The sequence below is a fragment of the Triturus cristatus genome, chromosome 1_1 (assembly GCF_964204655.1).
Source record: "Triturus cristatus chromosome 1_1, aTriCri1.1, whole genome shotgun sequence".
Lineage (NCBI taxonomy): Eukaryota > Metazoa > Chordata > Amphibia > Caudata > Salamandridae > Triturus > Triturus cristatus.
Window position 1 is genome coordinate 650,319,232 of NC_140579.1, and position 25,592 is coordinate 650,344,823.

The 25,592-nt window shown below is 46.9% G+C and overlaps 1 protein-coding gene across 3 annotated transcripts in view; it reads left to right on the top strand.

Annotated features, from left to right (window-relative positions):
* Nucleotides 1–25,592, top strand: part of CCDC43 (coiled-coil domain containing 43) — a 212,280-nt gene that overhangs the window by 119,097 nt on the left and 67,591 nt on the right. For all 3 annotated transcript variants that reach the window (XM_085646727.1, XM_085646729.1, XM_085646730.1), the window contains one exon: nt 21,411–21,546. In XM_085646727.1, the coding sequence (XP_085502853.1) occupies nt 21,411–21,546 (136 nt within the window). The remainder of the gene's footprint in view (nt 1–21,410; nt 21,547–25,592) is intronic.

Sequence of the window (25,592 nt, forward strand, 5' to 3'; positions counted from 1 at the left end):
TAACCAACCGTAATACAGTGAAAACACTACAAAAGGACACCACACCAGTTTAAAAATAATATCCAATACTTTATATATTCAAAACAAGACCAAAACGATAAAAATCCAACATACAGTACTTACAAATTTGCAAGAATAACCTTTAAAATGCAGTTCCTTGAAGTCGGTAGCTCTGTCCGGTGCTGAGAAGAACAGAATCCAACCGTTCCATCTGACCGCGTCAGTTGGGGTGTTGGCAGACTCGTAAACAGTACCTTTTCATTGTGGCCGATCACGTTGGTGCGGGCCGGTTTTGGCAACCGTTGCGATGTGAATCGGAGCGGTGCGGCCTGCGGTGCCCTCAGGTCGCAGTGCAGGCAGCGGCTCGGTGACAGTCGTCCAGCAGCATCGGTGAGACCAGGGCTGCGGTGCGAAGTGAAGGCAGTGCTCGTTGCGGTGCTGACAGACCACGGTGCAGGCGACAGTGCCGGTTGCGGGAGCTGGCATCGGTCGGTCGGTCGGTCCGGACTGCGGTGTGGGACTGGGTGGTGCGGCGCAAGAGTTATGAGTGGTGCCCCCAAGCCACGGTGCAGTCACGGGGTCGAAGTCAGCAGGCAGCGACGGCGAGACCAGGTCGGCGAAGCGGTACGAAGTGTGGTGCCCACAGGTCACGCTGAAAGCAGCGGCTCAGCGGCCTTCGTTAGTGAAACCACGGTTGTGGTGCGAGATGCAGCAGTGCCCCCAGGACAAAAAGCCTGCGATCGAGCCGGTTGCTTTCCCCCCTCTGTGGCAACTTGAACCATGGTCCCAGAGGTTAGTGAAGTCTTTGCGGTCCCTGAGACTTCAGAACAGGAGGCAAGCTCTACTTAAAGCCCTTGGAGATACTCAGCAACAAGTAAAGAAAGTTCATTCCAGTCCTTTCACTACCCAGGGCAGAGGCAGCAACTGCAGGCCAACCAAACAAAGCAACAACACAGCAAAGGGGCAGTACTTCTCCTGGCAGTTCTTCCAGCTCCTCTTCTTGACAGGTTCCTTGATTCCAGTGAGAATATTGGGTCTGGGTCCCAATATTCATACTCCGTTTCTCTTTGTTCTTTTGGGCAGAGTGTCTCTGTGCCCAGCTCAAACCAGATTCATCCTCTCTGGCCCAGCTTCCTGGCAGGAGGTGGAGACAGAATTGTCCAAGGCAGACCAGGCCCATTCAGGTGCAAGGAAATCTCCTCCCAATACTCTAAATACAGTCCAGGTCTATTCAGCCCAGCCCCGACTCATCCAGGAAAGACAGGACAACACCTTGACCCCTCCCAGTTGCTGTCTGATGAGAATGCACATCCCCTGCCTGTCACTTCAGAGTCAGACAGTCAATCCACAAACCCAGCAGAGGCACACAGGATGGCTAAGCAAGAAAATACCTACTTTCTAAAAGTGGTATTTTCAAACACAACATAAAAAACATCTTTACTAAAAGATCCATTTTTATATTCTGAGTTCATTCATACTAAACCCCATTTCTCCATCTTGTCCCAATGGGAAGATCTACTTATAAGATGTTATAGGTAAACTCCCATTCTATCCTACGGGACAGATAGCCTTTCCATAGTGAAAAATGAAACATACTGTAATTCACTACCAGGACATGTCCCACCTACCAGTACATGTCCTACCTTTAATATACATGGCACCATGCCCACAGGGGTACCTTGGGCCTACCTTAGGGGTGACTTACATGTAAGAAAAGGGAAGGTTAGGGCCTGGCAAGTAGGTGCACTTGAAAGCTCGACATGACAGTTACAAACTGCGCCCAGACACTGCAGTGGCAGGTCTGATAACACTTTTCAGACCTACTTGGGTGAGTGGCACAATCAGTACTGCAGGCCCGCCAGCAGCATTTGATTTACAGGCCATGGCACTCTCAGTGCACTTTACTAATGACTTACCAGTAGGTCAAAGATGCCAATCATGAAAACACCAATCCATAATACAATGTTCGAGGCATATGAGCTGTAGATCACATGCTTGTGCATAGATCGCCATCTAATTTTGGGTTCAGATGTTTGCACTTCGTTTTTCTTCGAAGAAATCTTTCCAGTCACGAGGTAGGTGACTCCTCCCTTAGATGATAGTGCGCATGGACATCGACTCCATTGTTTGATTGTTTTTTGGTTTTTTTCCGCCATCGGGTTTGTATGTGAATTGTTGCGCTCCGGTAAGGCACCGTTCCTTCGGGCTCCCTTCGACGCGAAATCCACTACCCTCAATGGTATTGTTTATTGATCACGTTTCCCACTATCCGTGTGTCATTATGCTCTTGAAAATCTTCGATCGTAACATTCGTGGAAGGCCGCTGGACATACCCGGGCTGGGATCGGTCACAGCTGATGGAACGGACACCATTCAAGTTATGTCCAAGGTGTCGCGCTAAGTTCCCGTGCACCGACTTGCACGAAGTGTGCAACCTTTCCCTATCCCCGTAACACGACGAGAAAGACTGTCACGTGTGCCAGTTGTTTCGGTTGAAGAAAACCCTCCGTGATCGTCTGGCTCGAAGTCACAAAATGTACCAGCAGAGCGGCTCTTCGCCGGACTTCCTCGGAGAAGAGTCCGAACACGAATAATTGCATGCGCAGGAAGCCGAAGTGGAGAAGGAACACGTCTCCGTGTCCGACACTGACTCCGATGCCGAAGACCTCACCCCGGCACAACGGACCGTGAGTAAAGAGCCTTCGTTCCCCTATCATCTCCTTTACAAGAAAAAGGCTCCGGTCCCTCCTCTGCCTTCGGGTCAAGGTCAGTACCGAAAAAAAGTTTTGAGCACCTCGCCTTCAGGCTCGGTGCCGAAGCACAGACAACAGCCTTCTGGCTCGGGCTTGACCCGTCCCCTCGCCAGTGCCAACCCGAAACCTTTGCATCGAAACCGAAACACCTTCTGGTCTCTGTTCCGCTGCTGCGGAAAGCTAAATCTGCGGAGCCGAAACCTTCAGAGCCGAAACTTTTGACGCCAAAACCCACGTCTAAAGACAGTACAGTGACTAAAGAGTCTCAGAACGAAAATCCACTGGAGCTAAAACACAAAGAAATAATCCACCCGGAAACTGGTCACATTCATGCCAAACTTCCGTAAAAGAGGAAAATGGGCTTATCAGAGGACTACCACATTCTTTTAAAAAAGTTAAATGTGGCTATTGACTCTTCTTCTCTTTACATTTCTAAAGACCCTCTTCTTTCACCTGCTCATTTCCATACACCACCATCACCTGACCCACCCGATACAGGGGATGATCATTATGATTTACATGCCTATGTACCACAGGATCCTAATCCATGGAATCATTATAATGTCCCTCAACCTGATAATGACCCTGATTTGTATCCTTCTGGACTTTCCCCTCCAGATGATAATATTGGGTACATTGAACTCATTAATAGGGCTGCAGAATACCATGGGGTAGAGCTCCATAAGGAGAGTCTGGAGGAGGATTTTATATTGGAGATCCTTAGTTCATCTCAAAGGGCTACCCAAACCTTACTTATGTTAAAGGCCCTGCTTAAACATACTGAGGATATCTTTCAGGACCCTGTCAAAGCTAGGATCATCACTCCGAGGGTAGAGAAGAAATACAGGGCTGCACCTAATGACCCAGTCTACATCAAAGGACAGTTACCTTTAGACTCTTTGGTCGTTTCTAATGCTCGTAAGAGGGCTAACTCTCAAACCACAGGGGATGCCCCGCCTCCTGATAAAGAGTCCAAATTATTGGATGCTGCCAGCTAACGGATAGCCTCACAAGCGGCTAATAATTGGCACATTGCCAATGCCCAGGCATTACTGGCAAGATATGATAGGGCTCATTATGATGAACTCCAGAAGCTCATTAAGTTCCTTCCTGATGAGCATAAAGCTAAAGCCAGCGACCTTATTCAAGAGGGTAAATTAATATCCAATACCTCTATCAGATGTGCCTTAGATCATGCAGATAATGCGGCTCGGGCAGTGAACACTAGTGTACTGCTCTGTAGGCATGCTTGGTTAAGTATTTCTGGGTTTAAACCTGAGGTACAAGCCTCTATCCTTCATCAACGTTTTGATACGCAACATCTCTTTGGCCCTGCTGTTGATGCATCTTTGGAAAAGATGAAAAAAGACACAGAGGTACCCAAGTCCATGGGGGCCTTACAAGCACCTTCCAACAGAGGTTCCTTTCACCGCTCATTCTACAGGGGCGGCTCCAAAAACATCTCTACAGACAATGCCTTACAAGGGCAACAATCAGTCTGCCTCTTCAAGAGGTTATTTTCGAGGATGATATAGAGGAAATAACGGCAGGGGAAGAGGCAGAGGTAATTCAACACTCACCTCTCCCGCCAACAAAAATAAACAATGACTTATTTCCCCTACCCCCGATCATTCCACTCCTGTCGGGGAACGTATCTCACAATTTCTACCCATTTGGAATACCATTACATCCGACAAATGGGTTCTACAAATTATCCAATCTGGTTATTGCCTGGAACTTACAAGCACTCCACCCAATATTACTCCAAGGTCACACCTCATGTCACAAGAACATCTTTCGCTTCTAAACCAAGAAGTTCTTTCGTTATTGTAAAAAGGTGCAATAGAACCAGTCCCTTTCCAATATCGAGCAACAGGAGTGTACTCCCCTCTACTTTCTAATTCCCAAAAAGGACGGCTCTCTCAGGCCCATATTGGACCTCAGTGAACTCAATCTCTACATTCAATCAGACCATTTTCACATGGTGACACTACAACAAGTGCTTCCTCTCCTTCACTAAAGGACACTTATTTTCATATACCAATACACCCTGCCCACCGCAAATACCTCCGGTTTGTGGTAGCAGGCCAACATTATCAATTCAAAGTCCTACCCTTCGGAGTGACAACTGCTCCCAGGGTTTTCACAAAATGCCTAGCAGTAGTCGTAGCCCATCTGAGGAGACATGTGCATGTCTTCCCCTTATTAGATGACTTGCTCATAAAGGCCACTTCACACAACAGTTGCCTACGACACACAGAGAAAACTGTGCAACTTCTTCACCAACTAGGGTTCACAATAAACTAGGCCAAATCTCATCTCCACCCTCCCTGTCTCAAGACTATCTAGGAGCTACCATAGACACACACAAAGCTGTAGCATATCCTACTCCAGCCAGACTCGGGACGTTTCAGAACGTACTGTCTCCGTTTCAGTCTCAACCCTCCTTACCAGCTCGAGTGTTCATGCAACTACTAGGAATGATGGCGTCTTGCATTTTTATAGTTCTAGTTCCCTACGCAAGACTTCAGATGCGTCCACTGCAGGAATGCCAGCCTCAGGGTCAGTTATCAGATCTAGTGTTGGTAGATGGCCGCACCCATCGCTCTCTGCAGTGGTGGAACACACAAAACCTGTTAAAAGGGCGACCTGGTTCCACAGATAGTACTCACAACAGACGCATCACTAACAGGTTGGGGAGTATATCTCCAAAACCACACAATTCATGGCATATGGAGCCCCCAGCAGAAATAGTTTCACATCAATCACCTAGAGCTTCCAGCGATGTTTCTGGCTCACAAAGCATTTCAAGTTCACTTAGTATGCAAAACCGTACTAATTCATACAGAGAACATGACAGCTATGTACTACATTCAAAAACGGGGGGCACACTCCCTCCTACTGTCCCAGCTAGCACAGGAAATCTGGAGATGAGCCATTCATCACAAAATTTATCTCCTGGCAGAACACCTCCCAGGAGTGGACAATCAGATGGCAGATCTGTTAAGTCGCCAGACACAACAGATCCACAAATGGGAACTACATCCTCAAGTTCTCCTCCCATTCTTCCAGATGTGGGGCTTCCCAAACATAGACCTGTTTGCCACGTATCTAAATGCAAAATGCCCAAACTTCGTGTCCAGGTATCCACACCCATTGTCCAAAGACAATGCATTATGGATGAATTGGTCAGGGATATTTGCTTACTCTTTTCTGCCTCTCCCACTCATTCAATTAGTGGTTCGGAAACTCAGACAAACGTCCCTGACGCTAATCCTAGTTGCTCCCACATGGGCACGTCAACCATGGCCCACAACCCTATTGGAACTCTCAGTAGTTCCTCATCAAAAACTACGTCTTTAACCCAGTCTCCTCACCCAGAGGCATGGCGAGCTAAGATACCCAGATCCCAGTCAACTCAATCTAGTGATCTGGCACCTGAAGTCCTAGAGTTTGGCTATCTAGATCTACCGCCAGACTGTATGAATCTAGGCGTCCTACCTATGCAGCCAAGTGGAAGCGGTTTTTGATTTACTGTAACAATAACCACATCAACCCGGTTCATGCTTCGATACAAAACATTATATGCTATTTGTTACACCTACAACGTTCCAATTTAGCATACACATCTATCCGCTTACATCTTGCTGCAATGGCTGCATACCTCCAGAATAGACCGCATCTGTCTCTTTTTCGAGGGGTGAAGGTGGTGATCGGGAGCCCACCCCGCTCCTGGCATGCCCACAAGCGCATGGCGGCACCCAACGGAAGGATCGTGTGGCAAGTGACTGGGCCAGTGGCAGGACCCCTGCCACCAACATGCTGAGGCCCCGGCTGAAAAGCAAGCTGAGTGGGAGTCAACCCTGCATCGAAGTGAGGGCCCGGCGGGTAGAAGGTGAGCCCGTGAGGTGGCATCAGTGACATGGGGCTGTGGCGCAACGTCCACGAGAGCAAAGAGGCCGACCCCAGAAGCCCGCAGTGAGGCAAAACCCACCCAGCACTGTAGAAAAAATGAAAGAGTGCGGCAGGGGGAGAAGTGGGGCAGTAAGATAAAGGCCCTGTCATGACCACCAATGAGCATGAGGGGGAGCCACTGTTCTGCCGGAGGTATCCGGTCGTGTGTGGTTGTGGGGCGAGATGGCGCGCCCCTGCACGAAGTGTTCGGCAGCAGGCGGTGTCATGCCTGAACGGCGTGCAGCCCAATAAGTGACACATCCACGCTTTCTTAATCGCTCCCCCTCCTCTTCCCAGCCCATGAGGTGTGAGTGCCTGCTGCGCGGGGCGGGAGCAATTAAGAAAGCATGGAGGGCTGATCACTGCAGGAGAAAAAAAATCACGAGAAGTTTAAGCAGCACACTCGGAGACTCTGAAAAAGCCTGTGTGCTTCACCCTCCCCCTACACCGCTCGGCTCGTATTGAAGTGAAGACTTATCGGGCTGAGGGAGGAGGTTCTGCTGCTTGGCCGGAGGGTCTCCTGCAATGTGGGTGCTGGTGGCGGCCTTCCCGGATGGTGCCCTGCCGGTGGAGGCATGGGGCGTGTGGCAGGCAGGTCTACAGGAGCAGCCTTGGATTGACCACGATGTCAGCTGGTAATGGATTGAACCGGCGAGGGAGAGGCCAGGTTTGCCCGTGCTACCGACTACCAACTGCAGTGGGCCTAGCTTCTTGGGACCTAGGAGGGCCCCACAGATTTACATGGAAAGCGTCCGGAACTAAGGAAACTCGAGGTAGCCTCAAAAGACATTAACTGGAACAAAAGTGCAGCCGACGACCGCAATGAGAGGTGGTACCACACTTTTGAATAAACGCAATTGCTATCACAGACAGACCTGCAACATAGAGTTACACTGCTGTGGCCTACGTTTAGAGGCAAGGGGAGAGGCAGCCAAATCTGTAATTCTCCTGAGAAAAAATATATATATACACATGAAGTTTCGGAAAGAAAGAAAGGAAAACTACTACAAAAGAGACCGTGTAAGGAGCAAGCACAGCCGCTCTGGGGCTGCTGCTGCTGAGGAAAGCTGTTGATGGAAGACACACAATTGCCTTGATTGGAATGGCAGACCCCTTCCTCCCCTGCAAGTCTCAGTTTTGCTGGGGGTGAAGAAAGGATTATAGCAATCTGCAAGCAAGCCAGTAAGGGAATCTCAAGAACACAGGCTGCCAGGGATGGTGTGATTGGTAGTGACGTCCACTGGCCATGGGTGGCCACTGCAGGTGTGATAACAGAGCAATGACCCAAGGCAGCAAGCCACTGAAGGACTGAAGAATGTGTGCTGCATGAACGCACAGTGGCAAAAGGACGCCACCCCAAGTGGAAGAAAGAACAGCGCAAGGGGAGAAGTTGCACCGAAGATTTACCCCAGAGATGGACGGTATGGGCTGGAGCCCAAGAGTGAGTGCTCTGCAAGGAAGAGGGCCCAGGTGGTCACACGGCGTGACTCATCCTGTGAAGCCGGCCCGAGAGAAGGCTGCAACGAGAGAGCCATGTCGGCGTGGTATTGAGGTGCCTGGAGCGTGCTCTCAAGAGAGATGACCTGCCAGCGGTCAGGGGAGAAGACCTGCCAGCGGTCAGGGGAGAAGACCTGCCAGCGGACAGGGAAGAAGACCTGCCAGCGGTCAGGGGAGAAGAGGTCGGAGAAGCGGCGACCTGAGAAGAGGTCTGGCAAGATTAATCTGAAGCCAGAAGTAATGAAGGAAAGAAGGTTGCGACGACAGGTCTGGTCACCGAGCGAAGAGAATGCATTGTCATAGGGGTAGGACAGGACCAGGCAGACCCGTGTGAAGTGCACGTCACATGAGAGGACTGGTCAGAGAAGTGCAAGACCGGAGGGGACTAGACAGCATCGTGAAGCGAAAGAACAAGATGGAGGAAACCGCATGATGCCACCCCGAAGAAATTTCAAGAAGAAGAGGAGTGTGTGATCTGACAACTCACACATCGGAGAGCAAAGGTGACGAGAGCAAGAACATCTAGCATGGAGCACAGTACCTGGAGAACATCAGTAGCATTTGGAGAAACTAGCTATCCATGAGTCTTCGGAACACCTGGGGATTGCAGAGGCGAGCAGGCTGGACCATTCATGACATACACCTTTGGGGTCGCACGGGAGACTGGACGGTGAGACTGCTCGGACGTCCTGAAGAAGAGTATCCAACCACTCCACACCAGACCATGGCGACCCAGGGGCAAAGGCCTCCAGGATGCTGGTGAGAGGGGGTCCTGCCACGAGAGATGAGTCTACAGACGCTCTTCTGCAGGTCCTAGGAAGCCTAAGATATTGTGGCAGGAGTAAACAACTACCCTTCAGGTGGAGCTAGAGACTTGAAGGTGGGACTCGTTGCGCTTCCTCCACTCTCCCAGAGGGTGTCGTTGGAGCGACATGGCGAAGTACACCCAGTCCAGTGGAAGCCTGGTGAAGAGGGCCTCCGGGACATCCAGTGAGAGGGGAACACGTGTGTTGGAAAGTGGGTTATTGGTAGGGGCAAATGTAGGTCTGCCACTGGCAATAAGGCCACTAACACATGATAGGACCCAGCATAGGTCTTAGAAAATTATTCCTATGCTCAACCCTTGGTAACGTGGCTGCGAGCAGACAGGCTTAACTTCAAAGACAGGTATGTAAAGCATTTAAAAACACCATTTCAGTAAATAATTAAGACACAACACAAAATAAAAATCCAACACCAATTTATAAAAATAGGTAACATTATTATTTTTTAAATGACACCAAAACGAAACAAATCCACTGTAGGGAACCAGAGATATGAATTTTTAAAGATTAGTCACTTTCTAGTGCTTAGAAACCAACAGTGCCCCTTTTAGTCACTTTGTTTTCTCTGACAGGGACACACCTTTAGAAACTGTTCTGGAGAATAGCTCACCACTGTGCAGCCTTCTCCAGCAGGCTGGGTCCAGTTAGAACTCCTTCCTGAAGTTCTGCTTGCAGGTCCCAAAGTATCCAACACACAGTCCAAGGTTCTGGAATCTCCAAGAGGGTCCTTGAAAGTGTGAAGCTTCAATTCCGCAATCCACTTGAACAAAACTCTTACAAATCCACTGGTACTCCAGGCTGGGGATTCTTTGTGGGGATGTCCAGGTGAGCTCTATTAACCTGTAGCTTGCAGGAAGTCTACTTCTTAGTCCTTTTGTAGCAAGGTAATCCACAGGGCTGCAGTTTTCAGATGGTGCAGTTTTCAGAGGTCAGGCCTTTAAAGTGTTTGCACAGCAGAACTTCGCAGCAGGGCACTTCTTGCTTCAGTAAGTTTGAAGCAGCAGATCTGGAGGGCTCTGCTCCTCTCAGATACTTATTCAGAATTATCTGGCTCAAGCCACGGGTCACTTCTGACCAATGAGAGCAGGGTAACTCCTCATAGTTATGACCACATCCTGTAGAGAGTGGCATTATTTTGTCCCAGAGTGCATCAAATCCTCCAAATCCATAATGGCTGATTTTCCAGCAAGGAGGTAAGAGCTGGCTAAACACACCCCCTGGGATGGCTTATTTCCATGGCCTCTCCCCCTACCATCTGCACATACCTTCCTTAAGCCTAGCCCTGACTCTGGGTCAAGAGTGTAAGAGTGAAACTGAAACCCAGGCCTCCCCTCTGCCTTTGAAGAGCATGGTTTACGACTCCACCCCCTGGCCTGGCATTCCTATAGACCAGCACACTGCCCTCCCAGCAGAGATGTTAACCCAGGGGTTCTTTATCACCTCTTCAAAGCAGCCTGGCTAATCCACTTAACTCTGACCAATCAGGGCAGACCACTGGAAGGCTGAATTTGGACTTACAAACAAGAAAGTCTTATAACTTCTTGTATGTATACTTTAGGAGAAATTCAACAATAGAATATTGCTGGATTTACTACTACCATTCTGGGAAGTCTTTGAATGGTCCAGCTAGTCCTCTCCTATCAATATCTATTCATCATTAACTTCCTACCATGTTAACCTATGGGCCATGGGGTTTGCAATGGGGAAAATGACTTGGGCCAGTCATCTAGCACCAGGGCTTATAAAAACATATTTTATAAGTATTTACCTAATTTCTACAGGACCCCCACCCCCTGTGCAACTAGGGGAGAATTTAGGGGTTCTGAATCTGTAGAAATATTGCAGAATATCCTTTTACTATGCTCCTAGCATCAAAGTCGAATTTGACCAGCAATTTACTGTTTCAAAGCAGTCCTGGCACCCAGTGCTGCTTTTAAACTGACCTCAGGCTTCAGCACTGCACACATGCACTGTATTTATTTTTGACACATTTTAATGATTTGAAATCTGTTTGGAATATGTATAGTATGAAAAGCCCCACTTCCTGCATCCTCTTTTGTTACACCTTGGCAGACCCTCCTCCGCACGCCCCCCCGCCCCCCCCCCCCATCTTCTTGGTGTCCGGTTCTCTGTTCCATTACACACCACCTCTCAGCCACTCTGAGTGTTTGTGACCCTAAAAGCAAAGAATTGCTCGTCACATTCAGGCACAGAAAAAATGCTGGGGGAAAACGCGCTCCACATATCTGTCTAGGTTACACTGGAGCTCAGTGTATGTAGCCCCACGCCATCCAGCTGCAGCCCGGCCCTTGGCCTCTTATGGGACTTGGGAACTTTTTTGATGCCCTCGTAGATCTGTCTCCACCTTCCCAGTTCCTGCGATCTAAGCAGCTGCAAACTTGCCAAAGAAAAGGCGTTGTGATTTATTTGGACGAGGAATGAGGAAGGGAAGTTAAATAGAAGCGGACAGTGAGCAGAAAAGTAAACAGCAGCTGCGGGTGCAGGAATGTCACCACTGGAGGCCTCTCTGCTGCGCCCTGATCCGGTTAGGGAGCACCGCTGCGTCCCAGAGCTCCATCACTCACCCTGCCCGTCTCTAGGAAGCAACCCGTATATTTCTCTGGGATCTTAAATTTTTATAGCGCCTTCAATCTCCAAAAGTGCATTTTCGGAGCACTGTAATTTTCAAAGATGACTATTACCATCTGCAATATTCTGCTTTTCAAATCTCTAGGAAAGATGAGGGGAAGGTAAACAACACACAGACGTCAGAAAGGTCTTAACTCGCAGAGCTATTTGCCTGCATCTGTGTCTTTATAGCTACCTATATATAGTCTGTCCTTCATTCATCCAGCCATCAGCCTAGACTTTACAAATCCATCCATCCATGCATCCACTCACCCATCCATCCAGCGGTCCATCGAAAAAAACTTACGAATCCACCCATCATCCATCCACCCGCCCACACTCACAAATGGTTCCATGTAGCCAAACAAAATGAATTCATAGACCCATGTATCCACCCAAAGCTCTTGGCGCCATCAACCCATATATCCGGCCATGCATGCGCTCACCCACTTATGCCTCGTTCCACCCACGTGCTTTCTCAGCATCCGTACATCTTCAGCGTTGTCCCTATATCTCGACTCTGACCTGCCAATAGTTGCGCACCTCTGCTTAACTGTTTTCCCTGTCGACAAGTCGCACGTGTGTCTTTGCCTGTTGCACATGGATGCAACTCTTTACCCTACCCGCCTGCCAATATTGTTAGTCTTTAGATTTGTTTAAAACTTGTAAAGCCGGTACTTGAATGCGTGTGGCGTTCTTGAGTGTCTTTGTTGGTGTAATTCCCAGTTTGTGTGCCGACACTGGTATGATTTAATAATCCGTGTACGTCTGTGACAAGTGGTAGCCTGTTGCTTCCGAAGCCCAGATTACTGTAATGCGGTTGGTTTTTTTTTACGTTTACAACTAACGGCTTAAAGTTTTTTTTTTTTTTTTAACTCGCTATAACGCGGCCAGCATTGACTAGGGTATAGCCTTTTTTCCTTCACTTTACAGCGCATGCTGCTTTATAACATGGTAAACAAAAACATTGACGAAGCCATTAGCTCTCTCTAGGCGCTGTCAATGCATGTTAACCTTAGTGGGAGTAGGCGATAACTCTTCCCTGCTTTCTCTCGTAAGGCAGGCATATATATTTTAGTCCATCGGTGGCTTTCGGCAAGGGTGGGAGAGATGCCACCAGAAGGCATTCATTCTCTTTCCAGCGCAGTCTGCAGCGTCTGCCACTGTTGTCCTATAGCAGCTAACTTTGAAGGATAAAGATATGAGCCAGTATCCACCCCTGCCTTCCTCAAAATTCGAATCTTTTTATTACTATTGCACGCAGATGATGCCGTGGTCATGGGTCTCGCCTCACGAGATGTGCAAGCAACTTGTAATATTGTTGGCTCTTCTCTTCTGAAGTGAAGCTTTCTAAAATAAAACTTGAAAGAAACCTTTTATTGAAAAAGGATGAAAATAAAGAATGTGTTTGACTGAAAGCTAAAATGAATCTGCTCCACCCATGCTTACACCAGCCTCTTCCTTGAATACCATGTCCTAACCATAGACCTCCTGTAGAGTCGCTGTTGCCTGGCCCAGCATTCACGCCAAACTGGAGTTAAAACAGGAGACGGTCCAGAATCAGTGCGCGTCTAGTGAAGGCTAGCTCACAGATGCTTACGAAAAGGCGCTGTCCCCCGTGGCAAACATAAAAGAACAAGCCCGAAAAAAAAAAGTCTTCTAAAACCCTTTCTAATGCTTTAAGTTGCCTTCTGCGGCAGAGAAACTGTGGAATTAAGAAGCATTGTGCGAATGCTGCATTCCATCTGCACATCAAAAGATTAAAGAACAGCAACGCAGCAGACAAGGGACAACAGCAAATTAGAACCACACTTCTTTGTATGTTTTTGAAGTTTTAGTTTTTCAAACGTAAGTTCTTGGCCAGAGTGTTTCTAACAGTTGTTATTTAATTATGTGTATCCAAAATGACTATTTGAACCATCAGTGGAAAAAGGGTTGGGCAGAAAGAATTTGCTAAATTATGCGTCTAACCTTTTTGTAAAGCTAATGGGCCTCACATGCCTGTAAAAATGAGGCAGCATAGAGCCTGGCAACTGTGCTCTGCCTTTTGTCTTTAATAAATGCCTTTGAAGACTAAGCTCTCCAGAGATGCCTGAAGTCTTTTGGGTAGAATTCCTTTGCAGCACTCAGATATGGGAATGCATTCAGGGAATAAACAAACGTAGCAGGTTCGTGGTCGTTCTAGACCTGTTTTTAAGTGCAATACGAATAGTACCCCCATACATGCCAGACTGCGAGATAAGAGTAGAAGCAAATACTTATACAGTTGCCACTAGGTAACAACTCAGCCCTGCTGAAAACTACGGGTTTTTTCTATAGGGAAACAAAACTTGACGGCAGTGATCACTGAGTTACAGACTCAAGCTTGTACACAGTGTTCGTGGTAAACACATGCACAGAAAATACAAAGTTCCCTTCAAGTGGGCAGAGATATCACTAGCCACTCAGGCGCAAAATAGCCTAAAAAAGCAGGACTAGTCAAGGATGTTTTCCAGTGGGGTGTGCTGAAGATCTGCTCGATAGTATATGATTCAACTTCACTGAAGCAGTGTCTGTAGCTTAAATTCTGTCACTACTGGCCTCACTATAGAAAAAGAAAAACATCAATAAGATGTTTAACGGCCTTCATATAAGAGCCTATTCCTGGAGGTGGGGGGCGTCATGCAAATATATAAAAAATATTGGAGACTCTTAAAGAAGGATGCTAGGATAAGCAAAACATAATATATCACAAAGTACTGCAGCAAAAACAATTTTGCCTTAAAAGAAAGAACAGGTTACTTGAATATTCATCTTTTAGCCTCAGTATTGTATACTTAATGCATCAAAATGTTTTAATAAAAAGCACACTCATTAAATTTACAGTTATGAATGTTTTTAGGACTCACCTAGACAGTGTGTGCGCTTTCTCTTTGAGACATTTTGTTTACATGCAAGGCTCATAAAGCCCACCCATTGCTTAGCATTTGTTGGCTTCATTGTCACTCTCATTTGCTTGGTTCTTATTGGTCAGCGGCTGTAGGCTTCATCCCATTCATGTGTTTCTCTCACCTTGTATTGCGTTTGTTCTTTCACTGCTCCTTTTAAGGCTCTGCTTTTATCCTTGGGTTTTAGCACGGTACAGAGTCTGTTTTTAGATCTCGGCCTGACGTAGGCAGCGCATGCGCTGCCTCGTCATACGAGGCTTCTTGGAAACGATACGATTCCAAAAGCCGTTTCCCAGCTCTGCCTTCAGTTCTCATTCGTGCGCGATGTTTGGTGTCACGACTTATGCCAAAGGCAGTGCAATGATTGCACCTAAGGCATGCCAATCACTGCTTGTTGCAACCCTGTCTCCTTTTAACCATTCCCAGCGGTATTGGATCTTTTACCTGCAGCGTGACACAGTAGGTTTATCATAGCTTGAAGCACTTTTTTTTTTGTATGCTTGTTGAGAAAGGAATTGTCTCGAGGGAGGACATCACGTCTCGATTGTCTTCTATCAGTGCATCTATTTTCATCTTTCTTTGAGTGCACCTAAGTTAGACGCCAGATGAGAGTGGGCGTGGCCATGCCGTTATGTGTGTGCAAGTTTACCTAACTTTTGGTGTCCTCCTCCTGTGTGATGTAGTCTGATAACTTTCCTATTAAAGCCAGAAACGAGCAATCACACTGCGTGCCCGTTTTTGTTTATTCACTCCAAGTACGGCGGCCGAGCGCCTGTAGTGAGTGCCCCTCGCCCATTCTCCCACACGTATTGAATAACGCTCATTATTGCAGCCTGCCGTTCCTTCTGGTTCCTTCCTCCCCGCGACCATCTGCAGGACAGTCAATTAGCGCCTCCCATCACTCCAAGGCTCCCCTTGTGTTGCTGCCATGACGTGGTGTTAAATCTACCACAACACTTCAGAGGGCGTGCCTTTTGTTCAGTGTTGCTCATTTCACCGCTGTTTTTCATCACTTGGTGCTGCTTGCACCTCGTTTCACCAGCTGCGGGGGTGAGTTCACTATGTGTGGCCTGAGACTCGCGAAATATTTTGCGCCGCTTTAAGTTTTTGAAAATGCAGCCAGTGCAAGGAATGTGTACACCACAGGTATAACTTTTAATGTAGAACTATGTTTAGTTAGCACGGAAAAAGTATTGTTGAGCAAACTTATGTACGGCTGTGGCAGACAAAAATAACACAATTAACTGCACGTGGCGCTGTCTACCATTTGTTTGGTATCTAGGCACTGATATGTACATTACTACCCAACTCCGTGATACTCATTTTTTTTCGACCTCTGAAGGATGAAAGACTGTATTTGTAGCCTGTTATTATTATTTTGAGATTTGTATAGCACTAACTAGACCCGAAGGTATTAGAGCGCTTACACGTTATGTGATCACGTTTTTACTCTACAGTGGAATCATTAGTTCACTTAGCTCTTTCACCAGCTTCCAAGCTGAGAAATAAATCGACTAGCTCTTCAAACGTGCCTCAAAGAAGGATGCTAGTGTCTCCAGGCACTTCTGAATGAATGGGCTTTGTGTTCTGTAGCATACTAGGATGGCCCCAGCTCCTTTAAAAAAACGCCTCATCTGCTACTTTGGTCAAAATACTCAGAATCCCACATCTCGTTTCGAAATAGTACCGAACCTGCGCTGGGACGAAGCAACCCAAAGTGCAACAGGTGCAGTGGCACCAGGAGCCGACTGCATCTCTTCCACGGCTCATTTGTATTTATTTTTAACTACCGCACCATCCACCATGGGATGGGGGCTGCCTCTTTTTTTTAACTTGCATTAGGGCCCAGGGCACCCTGGTTAGTATGCGGAATCACTGGTGACCCTAGCTTCACGTGTTCTAGTTTCAATGATGAGCTTTGATCATTCTCTTGGTGTCTGGCTTTTTACATAGTAGTTAAATGAAGGGGTGTTGGACTCACTGCTGCCTTGTAGGTGTTATTTTTCCTGGGCTCTTCTGTGATTACAAACAGCTCGACCCATGTGCACTGACAGCACCTGCAGTATACAGAAGACACCCTTGGCCGAGTAGCTATGGAGTTGGAAAACTACCATCAGGTAGGAGAGATTTTCTATGCCTCATGAAAGAACTCCCTTCTAAAATAAAGAAATGGCACTTGAGAATAGAAAGTCTTGTTTTTTGTTGTTGTTTTTTCAAATAAATCCTGCACAGTTCCGAGTTTAGAGATGCACAAAAAAAACCCTTGGCAAGCACCTTAGAACCTGTGTATTACGTGGCAGAGTGATGCTGTCCCACCTGATTTATAGTAAAATTTCAATAGTGTTAGCTTTGTGGAGAGCTGTTAGTTGATGGCATTGAGAAAGAAGCTGTTTTAAAGAAATTACATTAAGTGCAACGCCCTTCAGCTTGTGTGTTTTTGGTCCTCTGAGGCTCCTGCGAATCCTTGGTTGCCCTTCTCCCACCCTCATCCCTGCGTCCTTCACTGGAATGTTTACCAGTTGACTAGTTCCTTGACTTCTTTCATAGACCTATTCTTGGACGACTCTTGCTAGAGCACACTTGGAAAATAGCCTTTAATAGCAGATAGTGGCAGTATGATACTTTTATTGGATGAGCCCATCACTGAGCTATGCTTTCTGTTTTCAAAGATGCCTTCTTCACCAATGACTTGGAGGATTGTTGGGAGTCCGTTGATGGGAGTGACAGTGCACGTTATGTTTTAGAGATATCTTCATGCCTTGGTCTTGAGGGTTCAGTCACAGGCTAGAGTCAGATTTCTAATGGAGTAAGATATCAGTAGCGTGGGTGTTGTCAACATGTGAGATTTAATGTGTGTATTTGGTATTGTGCTACTGTTAGTAGTGTCTGGTGTATGTTGTCTCACGTCTTTACTAATTTGAATACATTTAGGAAAATTGGGATGTGCATTATCCAGCTTGAAATGTGTATCTCCGGCAATTGGGAGTTTGGTTTCTTGCCCATAGTAACTCTTTAACCAGGCTTTTGGATTAATGTTGTGTTATGGAGTGGCATGTTGCTTGTGAAGCTCATGGGTGTTGTGAGCTTGGTAACGCCCAACTCTATGGCGCCTCTGACAAGTTGTGAGTGTATAATGTATGGGCTGCTTTTGTGCTGACGGAAGATGTGTGCAAAGCGAACGCCAGCTCTTTCTCCCCCCCGCCGTGCTTGTGTGCAACCCCATTCAACCTGCTTTGTTTATTACCAAAAATTCTGTTGTTAGCTCATTAATAATCCAAGCCCATGTGGAATATCTGTGCTGTCTTGGGAGGCAGTTCAGAGTGCTGGTTAAGTGTTGTTTTGAATATTTGGGGAGTGGTTGCATAAAGGGGACGTTTTGTTGGTGCTCTATGTTAGATGCATTAGAACTATTCTGGCTAATGTTTCTTGTTAGATGGAGTAGCTAGAGGTGTGTTGATTTTCGCTGGATGTCGAATTTTCCTGGGTGCAAGTTTTTAGACCAAAAATGGGGGTCAATCAACTAATTTTAGTTGGGAGCGTGCACAAGGCCGGGATTCTGAAAAATATACTTATATCAGATCACAAAAAACAGGGGCTGTGCGACCCATTAAAGGTGGGGATAGTGTCTACTGCTGAGCTAGTCCCACCCCCCAATACCAAGATAACAATTAAAAGACCAATCAAAGTTGGTATCCTGAGCAGAGCCATTGCAACCTTCTAAAAGCCCAGATCTCAATATACTCCTAGATTACATGAAGTGGCATACTCCTGCCCTTTTAACTGTTCCTTCCATACTTTCCACCTTCATTTTGGATAGAATGCCACCTCAGTGTTAAAAAGGAACACAGTCAAAGGGCAAGCAGCGATGTTGCAAACAGATTCTTGCCCTGCTTATATTGGTTCAGATGGGACATCAGCATTGTAGAGATTTGGTAGGCGGCTCGTTTTTCACTCATAATTAAGCTCAGCTCGGAAAGATGTGTACCCCAAGAAAAATTGTCCCGCAGACCAACCCAGACGCACGTTCTTTTTTCGCAGTCTCCAATTCCCAGACTTCATTAGGGCTCTTCACAATTTTTGTAAGCCACGGAGCCCAGTGTAAAATGCTTTGACACCAACTGCTTGACTGCAGCTATAAAGCACACACTAGCCTGGTGAAAGGCTCTTGACACTATATGACACTCTTTTTAATCGCTCTTAGGGGACAGGAGGGTACATTATCTGACTATTGCAGCATCGTAGAAGGGTCATCATGACGCAGTGGCAGCTGGCATCTTTGCTTTGCTATAGAATACCATCAGCAAAGCAAATGGCTTTAACTTAATCAAAGGTGAGACCTATTGCATTTTCAGTGCTTGTTTTTCATGTACTTCTCCCTGCCTGTGTTCCACCTCCTGTCAATCTGCCTGCCAGCACCTGCCCTCACTTTTAGTTGTCCATGTTGCCCTCACCCCACGCACCCTCTCTAGTCTCCCAACCCCACGATACGTCTTTCCCTAAATTCTCCATGTTGGCGCCCCCCCCCCCACCAAAACAAGAAAAGCACGGTGATGTGGACACTGCGTCATAGTACTTTTTTTCCCCTCCACATCCTCCGTTATCTATCTTGCCCTCCCCCTCCGTGTTTTTTCTCCTTCCTTACCGCAGCAGTAAAATAGACCAGCATTGGCCAAGCCAATAGGTTTTGCCTATGCAAGAGCTATTGACTTTGGCAATGTGTTTTAGCCAGGTTGTACACCAGTGTGGCTGCTGTTCAGTATGGCTAAAAGTTTAGGGCATAGAAGAGTCGTAAAGAGTGGTACAGATTGGAGTAGTGGCATAGAGTGTCGTGGAGTCGACTGAAGGGGTGTGGAGTGGACAGGAGGGGCGTAGTGTGCAGGGGCATGAAGGGTAGTAGAGTGTTGTGGCATACAGTGTCGTACAGTGGTGTAGAGAAGAGTGGCGCGTGGGAAACTTCCTTTAGGACGAAGCCGGAATCAACTGCTTTCACAAAGCCAGCAATAGAACGAAGGCGTCGTTAGCACACACTCGTTTAGCATGCATGCTGGTACAACTACTTGCTTTAGAGGGGGCACATTGGTGAAATGGTGTTGGATTTAAAGTCCAACTCCTTCCCTACTGTTGCACAGACTGGAGTTGGAATAGTAAATGATCCTATTCCAAAGTCCAGTGCCCTTCTAAGGCAAGTCATTGTAACGACTTGCGTGCTGAAAGAGTGCATACTAACGACGCGTTCGTTCTGATGATGCAGTGTCATAGAGTGGAGTGATGCAGAGTTCCTCCATGTCTACGTTAGCTTTGCTCTTTCTATTAGAAGTTGCCACAGCTTCTTTCTCATCACACCACAGTACCATTCAAAGACATACCAAGGGGACTCCTCGTTATCATCCTTGAGAAGCTTGCAGCAGAATAGCCTCTCTGTGCTGTCGGTAAGCAGCAACACACCATCTCTGTTCCTTAGATCTCGTGTGTCCTCACTGCTCCTTAAGTCCCTAACAATGGCCAAACGTCTGAAGTCCCACCAGGAGCCCAGGCAAAAGCAGTGATCCTGGGAACAATTGAATGCTCACCCCTTCATTTTCTTATGATATATGCACCTTAATCGCTAGTGCTGCCTTTTTCTTGCATGCTTCTTCACTTCCTTCGCTGTTCCTGCTTTGCAAGCTCCTTTATCTCCCTTTCATCTCTGCTTGGCCATGTATATTCCTTCATCCCCCTTCCTTCTCCTGCCTATGTTCATCCTCACCTTGATTCCTGCCTTGCATTATCCATTCACTGATATTCCTACTTGTTCCTTTATCCACTTTGATACAGGTGCCTTTAAAGATTTCATTATTCCCATTCCTGCTGCACTTTACGTACATATTCCATCGTATCTGCTTCCTAAACTCTTCTCGCCTGTGTTCACATATTTGCATAGTTTATTTTGCACTTTTCTCGCCATTCAATATTCTCCACTGTCATCTCCCTGTTCCTATATCCTACATGCTCTCCTATCCCTCCTCCTTTGCGCGATATGCTGCTCTACCCATGCCTCATTCTTTCCTGTATTGCACCTTTGTCCTGCCCCTCATACATGATTACTCATTGTTCCTACTTGCTAATCCATCATGCGTACTTTCGACATGCTTATCATTCTTCCTATTTTACTTCCATTCTCTGCTCCATCGTTGAGCATACTCCCTTAGTGTTATTTAAGCCTCTCTGTCCACCATGCTAGAGTCCCTCACACCCAGTACCTGCCTCTTTGCAGATCCCTCCTACATGCTGGTATCTTCCCCAAACCATTTTATGTGCTCCTCTCACGTCTACATATTCCTCTTATGATTCTTCCCCTACCTTTAATCTTGCATGCTCCACACTCGCCTCCTTGCTCCCTTGTCATAAATTCGTCCTTACACCTTAGATTAGTTACTATCTTCAACTCATTCCTCCTCGATCCTAATTAGTCTGTAACAAACCTCATACCCCTTTTTTTTGCCTATAAATAATTGATCCCTTCTGAGTTTTTCTGTGCTTATCTAAAAAAAAAAATTCATTAACATGTTAATGAACATCCACTTTTGATCAGGTCTTAATTCATCTAACATCTAGTCATTCATATTGCGAACAATTTGCAGAAGTTTGAGTGCTTAAACCCCATTTGGTGTTGATCCTTTCTTTGTGTGTGTTTGTGTTTTTGAGCTGGACTCGCCAGGAATGAAATGTGTGACTTGAAGCTGGTGCATATTAGCTGGGGTAAAAACTGGATTATTGAATTCCTTGAAAGTTTTGCTATGGTCACCTTTTGGGATTTGCTTTAGTCAAACCAATCTTGTTTTGCCTAGATGAGATCAAAGCGATTGCAAGCATGATGGAGAAGCAGGCCCAGATTGTGGTGAAACCGAAGGAAATTTCAGAGGAAGAGAAACAGAGGAAGGCTGCTGTCTTGGCACAGTACGCCAACATAACTGATGAAGAGGAATATCCTTTTTCCTACAAAACAGCAGTGAATATAATGCAATACATGTTATTAATATATTATCTATTGTGTGTTTCATGATGTCTCTAGCAAAAGAATATACTGCCATTGCACAGATGTTTGGCAGTATGTATACTCGGTCACAACATATCGCAAGTATGAAAGTCCGCCCTCCTGATTTAAATGTGATCGGACCTTGAGTTTGGCCTCAGCGGAGAGTACTGTCTCTGCCATGGCCAAACTTCTCCGACAACCCTGGGAAGTAAGGGCCGTTGGAAAAATGACTACATGCGGTCATTTTGTACTGTTTCTTTCTATCCGGTAAACACCTAGTTAATTGTATTATATAACTGGTGATATTGCTTTATTCACCTCCTTCCCTTCACCATCTGGCTCATAGTCTATTCTAGAGTCTGGCTTTTGCGTGACATATTTCTTAAGCAGATTCTACCTTTTAATAGCTGGCACCTCCCTGCTTTAGATCCTAGATGCATGGCCTATACCGAGACATCGCCAGTAGATACATCCTGAATTTCCCTACATGTCCCTTGACAATCTTCTGGGCGAGGCATCTTGACCTACAGCTTCTGTCTGCCCTTCATCCCCACAGACTAGTGAGGATTTGGTTCACTTTCCTGAGCTGCCAAGTTAGGGTAGTGCTGGCAATGAGACTCAACGCTTCTGGGTTAGAATGCAAATGTTTACATCCGGGTCTTTCCCAAGGTGCCATTCGCCAGGCATTCAGGGCCTTAAAACTCAGTCCTCTGCACCCGAAGAGAAACTAAGGTGGAAGAGGCATCTGGCCATTTCACTGTGATGGAGTGACACAATTTTGCCAGCTTGTTCGTTATCGCAACATTTAGTCTCTCCACCAGGACTTACAACTGGGGCACACTGCAATCTCTGGGTGATGCCTGCAGCCTCACAGATTAGTTTCATTATTTCATTCTTAATATTTCCACCCTGATCACTCTACACCGGTGCTCCACTCTGTGCAAAAAGTTTCTTCAGTAACAATTTTGCCATAGTTATTGTTTCACATCTGCGCGTTGGGTTGGCCTCCACCCATTTGGAAAACATGTACATCAATCCAGACATATCAGTAATCCCTGCAGAGGTAACTCAATGAAATAAACCTACAGTCTAAAAAATGGTTATTAAACGAATGGGGACGTATGTATTGTAACCCCAGTTCCTTTCTCAACGTTATTCTTTTGTCACACCAATTTTTGCGAACAATAGTCTTCTGCACATTTTCATACACATATCATACCACCATATTCTCTGCAAACTGGCTGTTGGAACATTAAACAATTGAACAATGTGTTTTAATGTAGAATTCAGTAACATCACTTCCTTCTCTCGGTCCACCTGCACTGTTTTTAGGTCTCGGCCTGACGTCAGCAGTGCATGCGCTGCACTTGTCTTATGAGGGTTCTTGGAATCGATACGATTCCAGAAGCCTCGTCTCAGCTCCGCCTTAAGTTTTGATTTGTGCGCGTCGTTTTGCGTCACAAATTATGCAATTAAGGCATGTCAATAGGCGCTTGTTGCAACCCTGTCTCCTTTAAGCCCCGCCCACCGGGATTTGATCTTTTTTTGCAGCGGGAGACCTTGTCTCCTAATTAGCCGCTACGCACTTTTTTGTGATCATTCTCCTTTGGCAAAGGCAGCGGCGTGTTTATAATTGCATCGCGCTTTCACTTTAAGTGAAAGCGCCATGCAATGAAAAATTTCCTAGCTATCGTAACGGAAAGTTTCAATTCTATTAAGGACTCGGAGGCGAGGATTATGCTAAACTTTCTCCATTTTAATGAACAGCAGCCATTTTAGGATAACAAACAACTACTATTCCCATGAAACCTAGGGAATAGATCAAAACAACAATAGAGTCCACAGGTAGAGCGTCATCTTCCCTGCACCAATCACAGGCTCTGTTGTGGATAAAGTCCTCTGTCCCTGTTCATTCCTTCTCTTTCGTTGCTGTAAGTCAGGCAGACAGTAGGTATCATGAATCTTGTTTTCCAGAATCGCCTGAAGGACAAAAAAAAGGAGTATCAGCGATAGCCATGGCTAAGGTTTCACCTGTAGGGGAGAGGACATCGCCAAGAAACAGCTAACAGTGAAATAACAAGACCAGAAAAATCGTTACTTACCCTAGTACGAGGGTGGGAAGGTATCACGGAGGACCGCGAACCCTGGGTGGGATAATCCTCGCCTCCGAGTCCTTAATAGAATTGAAACTTTCCGTTACGATAGCTAGGAAATTTTTCATTCTATGTCAGGACCGGAGGCGAGGATTATGCTCGTTTAAAGCTTGCTCACCACCAAATGAGCCATATCGTTAATCGGTTTGAAGTAAAACCGTTTAAACGTAGAGTCTGAAGACCAATCTGCTGCATTCAGAATGTCTTCCAGACGAGCTCCCAGGGAAAAAGCCTTAGAGGCCATTGCTCCTCTAGCGGAATGAGCCCCAAAGGCTCGAAGATCAATCCCCGCTTCTTGCATCACCCACCTCACCCAACAGGCAATGGTGGGAGAGGAGACCGCTTTGAGGTTTCTTGAGCGCAATAAGCAGTTGTTGTTCGCCCGGCAGGCGAAACTCTTCCGACATTTCTTCGTACGCTTTGAGACAAGAGACGACACACAACTTGGGGACATCCGGAAAAGCCTGATACAAGATGGATGCCGTCCCACACTTCGTCCGTCTACGGATCATGAAAGTAACCCCCGAAGGGGAAAAAACCCTGCCGGAAATATTGAAGGCTCTCACATCAGACATCCTTCTGCAGGACACAAGGCACAGAAGCATTGCTAGCTTCGCCGATAGTTCCTTCCGCGATAAGAACCAGTTAGGTTGCCAGGAAAGAAACAAGTTTAAAACTTGATTTACATCCCAAAGTTTGGAATAACGGGGATCAGGAGGTAAAGAAAGGCAAATGCCCCGGAGAAGCCGACACACTAATGGGTGTTCGCCCACTGGAGAACCGTCTATCACCGCGTGACCAGCGGAAATGGCTGAACGAAAGGTATTGACGGTTCTATAAGCCAAGCCTTCCTCCGCCAGGCTGGCTAAAAAATTCAAGATGGAGGTCACGTCCGTTGCCACGGGATTGAGACCCCGTCGCACACACCAATGACACCATCTTCTCCAAATTGACCGGTACCGTTTGATGGTGCTATGGGCCCAAGCCTTAGACATGAATTTCTCAGCCGTTCCCGAAAGTCCTGGGACCGCCCAGCGTCCCCTGTAATCCTCCACGCCATGAGGGCGAGTGAACCCTGCGCGATCAGAGGATGAGCCATGTTTTCCGGACTGAGCAGAAGATTCGGAAGACGGGGGAGTGGGATTGGAGAATCCCAGGAAAGTTCCAGAAGAACTGGAAACCATACTTGAGATCGCCAAATTGGAGAGACTAGGACCACGTCCGCATTCTGGCGACGGACTTGAGCTGAGACCCTGGTCAGCATCGCAAACTGGGGAAAAGCATAACCTCGCTAGTTCGTCCAATTCTGAAGAAAAGCATCTGTCTGAGCCGCCAGGGGATCTGGTCTCCAACTGAAGAACCGAGGGAGCTGATGGTCCAACCGGGAAGCAAACAGGTCGACCGTAAATGGACCCCAGATATCCTGGAGGGCCGAAAAAAATCCCTGGATGCAGCTTCCACAGGCTCCCGTCGTGAAAATGACGAGAATGAAAATCCGCCACCTGGTTGTGCCGACCTGGCAAGTACTCCGCCGTCACTGACACGTGGTTCTGAAGGCAGTAGCGCCATAGATTCGTCGCCAGGTCCGAGAGCTCTCTATCTTGTTCCCCCAAGATGGTTGATGTACCGGACCGCCGACACATTGTCCATCTTCAGCAATACGCAAGACTGAACGGAGTCCTTGGTCCAGCATTGGATCGCAAAGGATCCCGCCAAGCGCTCCAGACAATTGATATGTAACTGTTGCTCTTGTGGTGACCACACACCGCCTGTTGTGAACTCGCCGCAGCGAGCTCCCCAGCCGGATCTGCTGGCGTCTGATTCGATAACAATATCGGGCG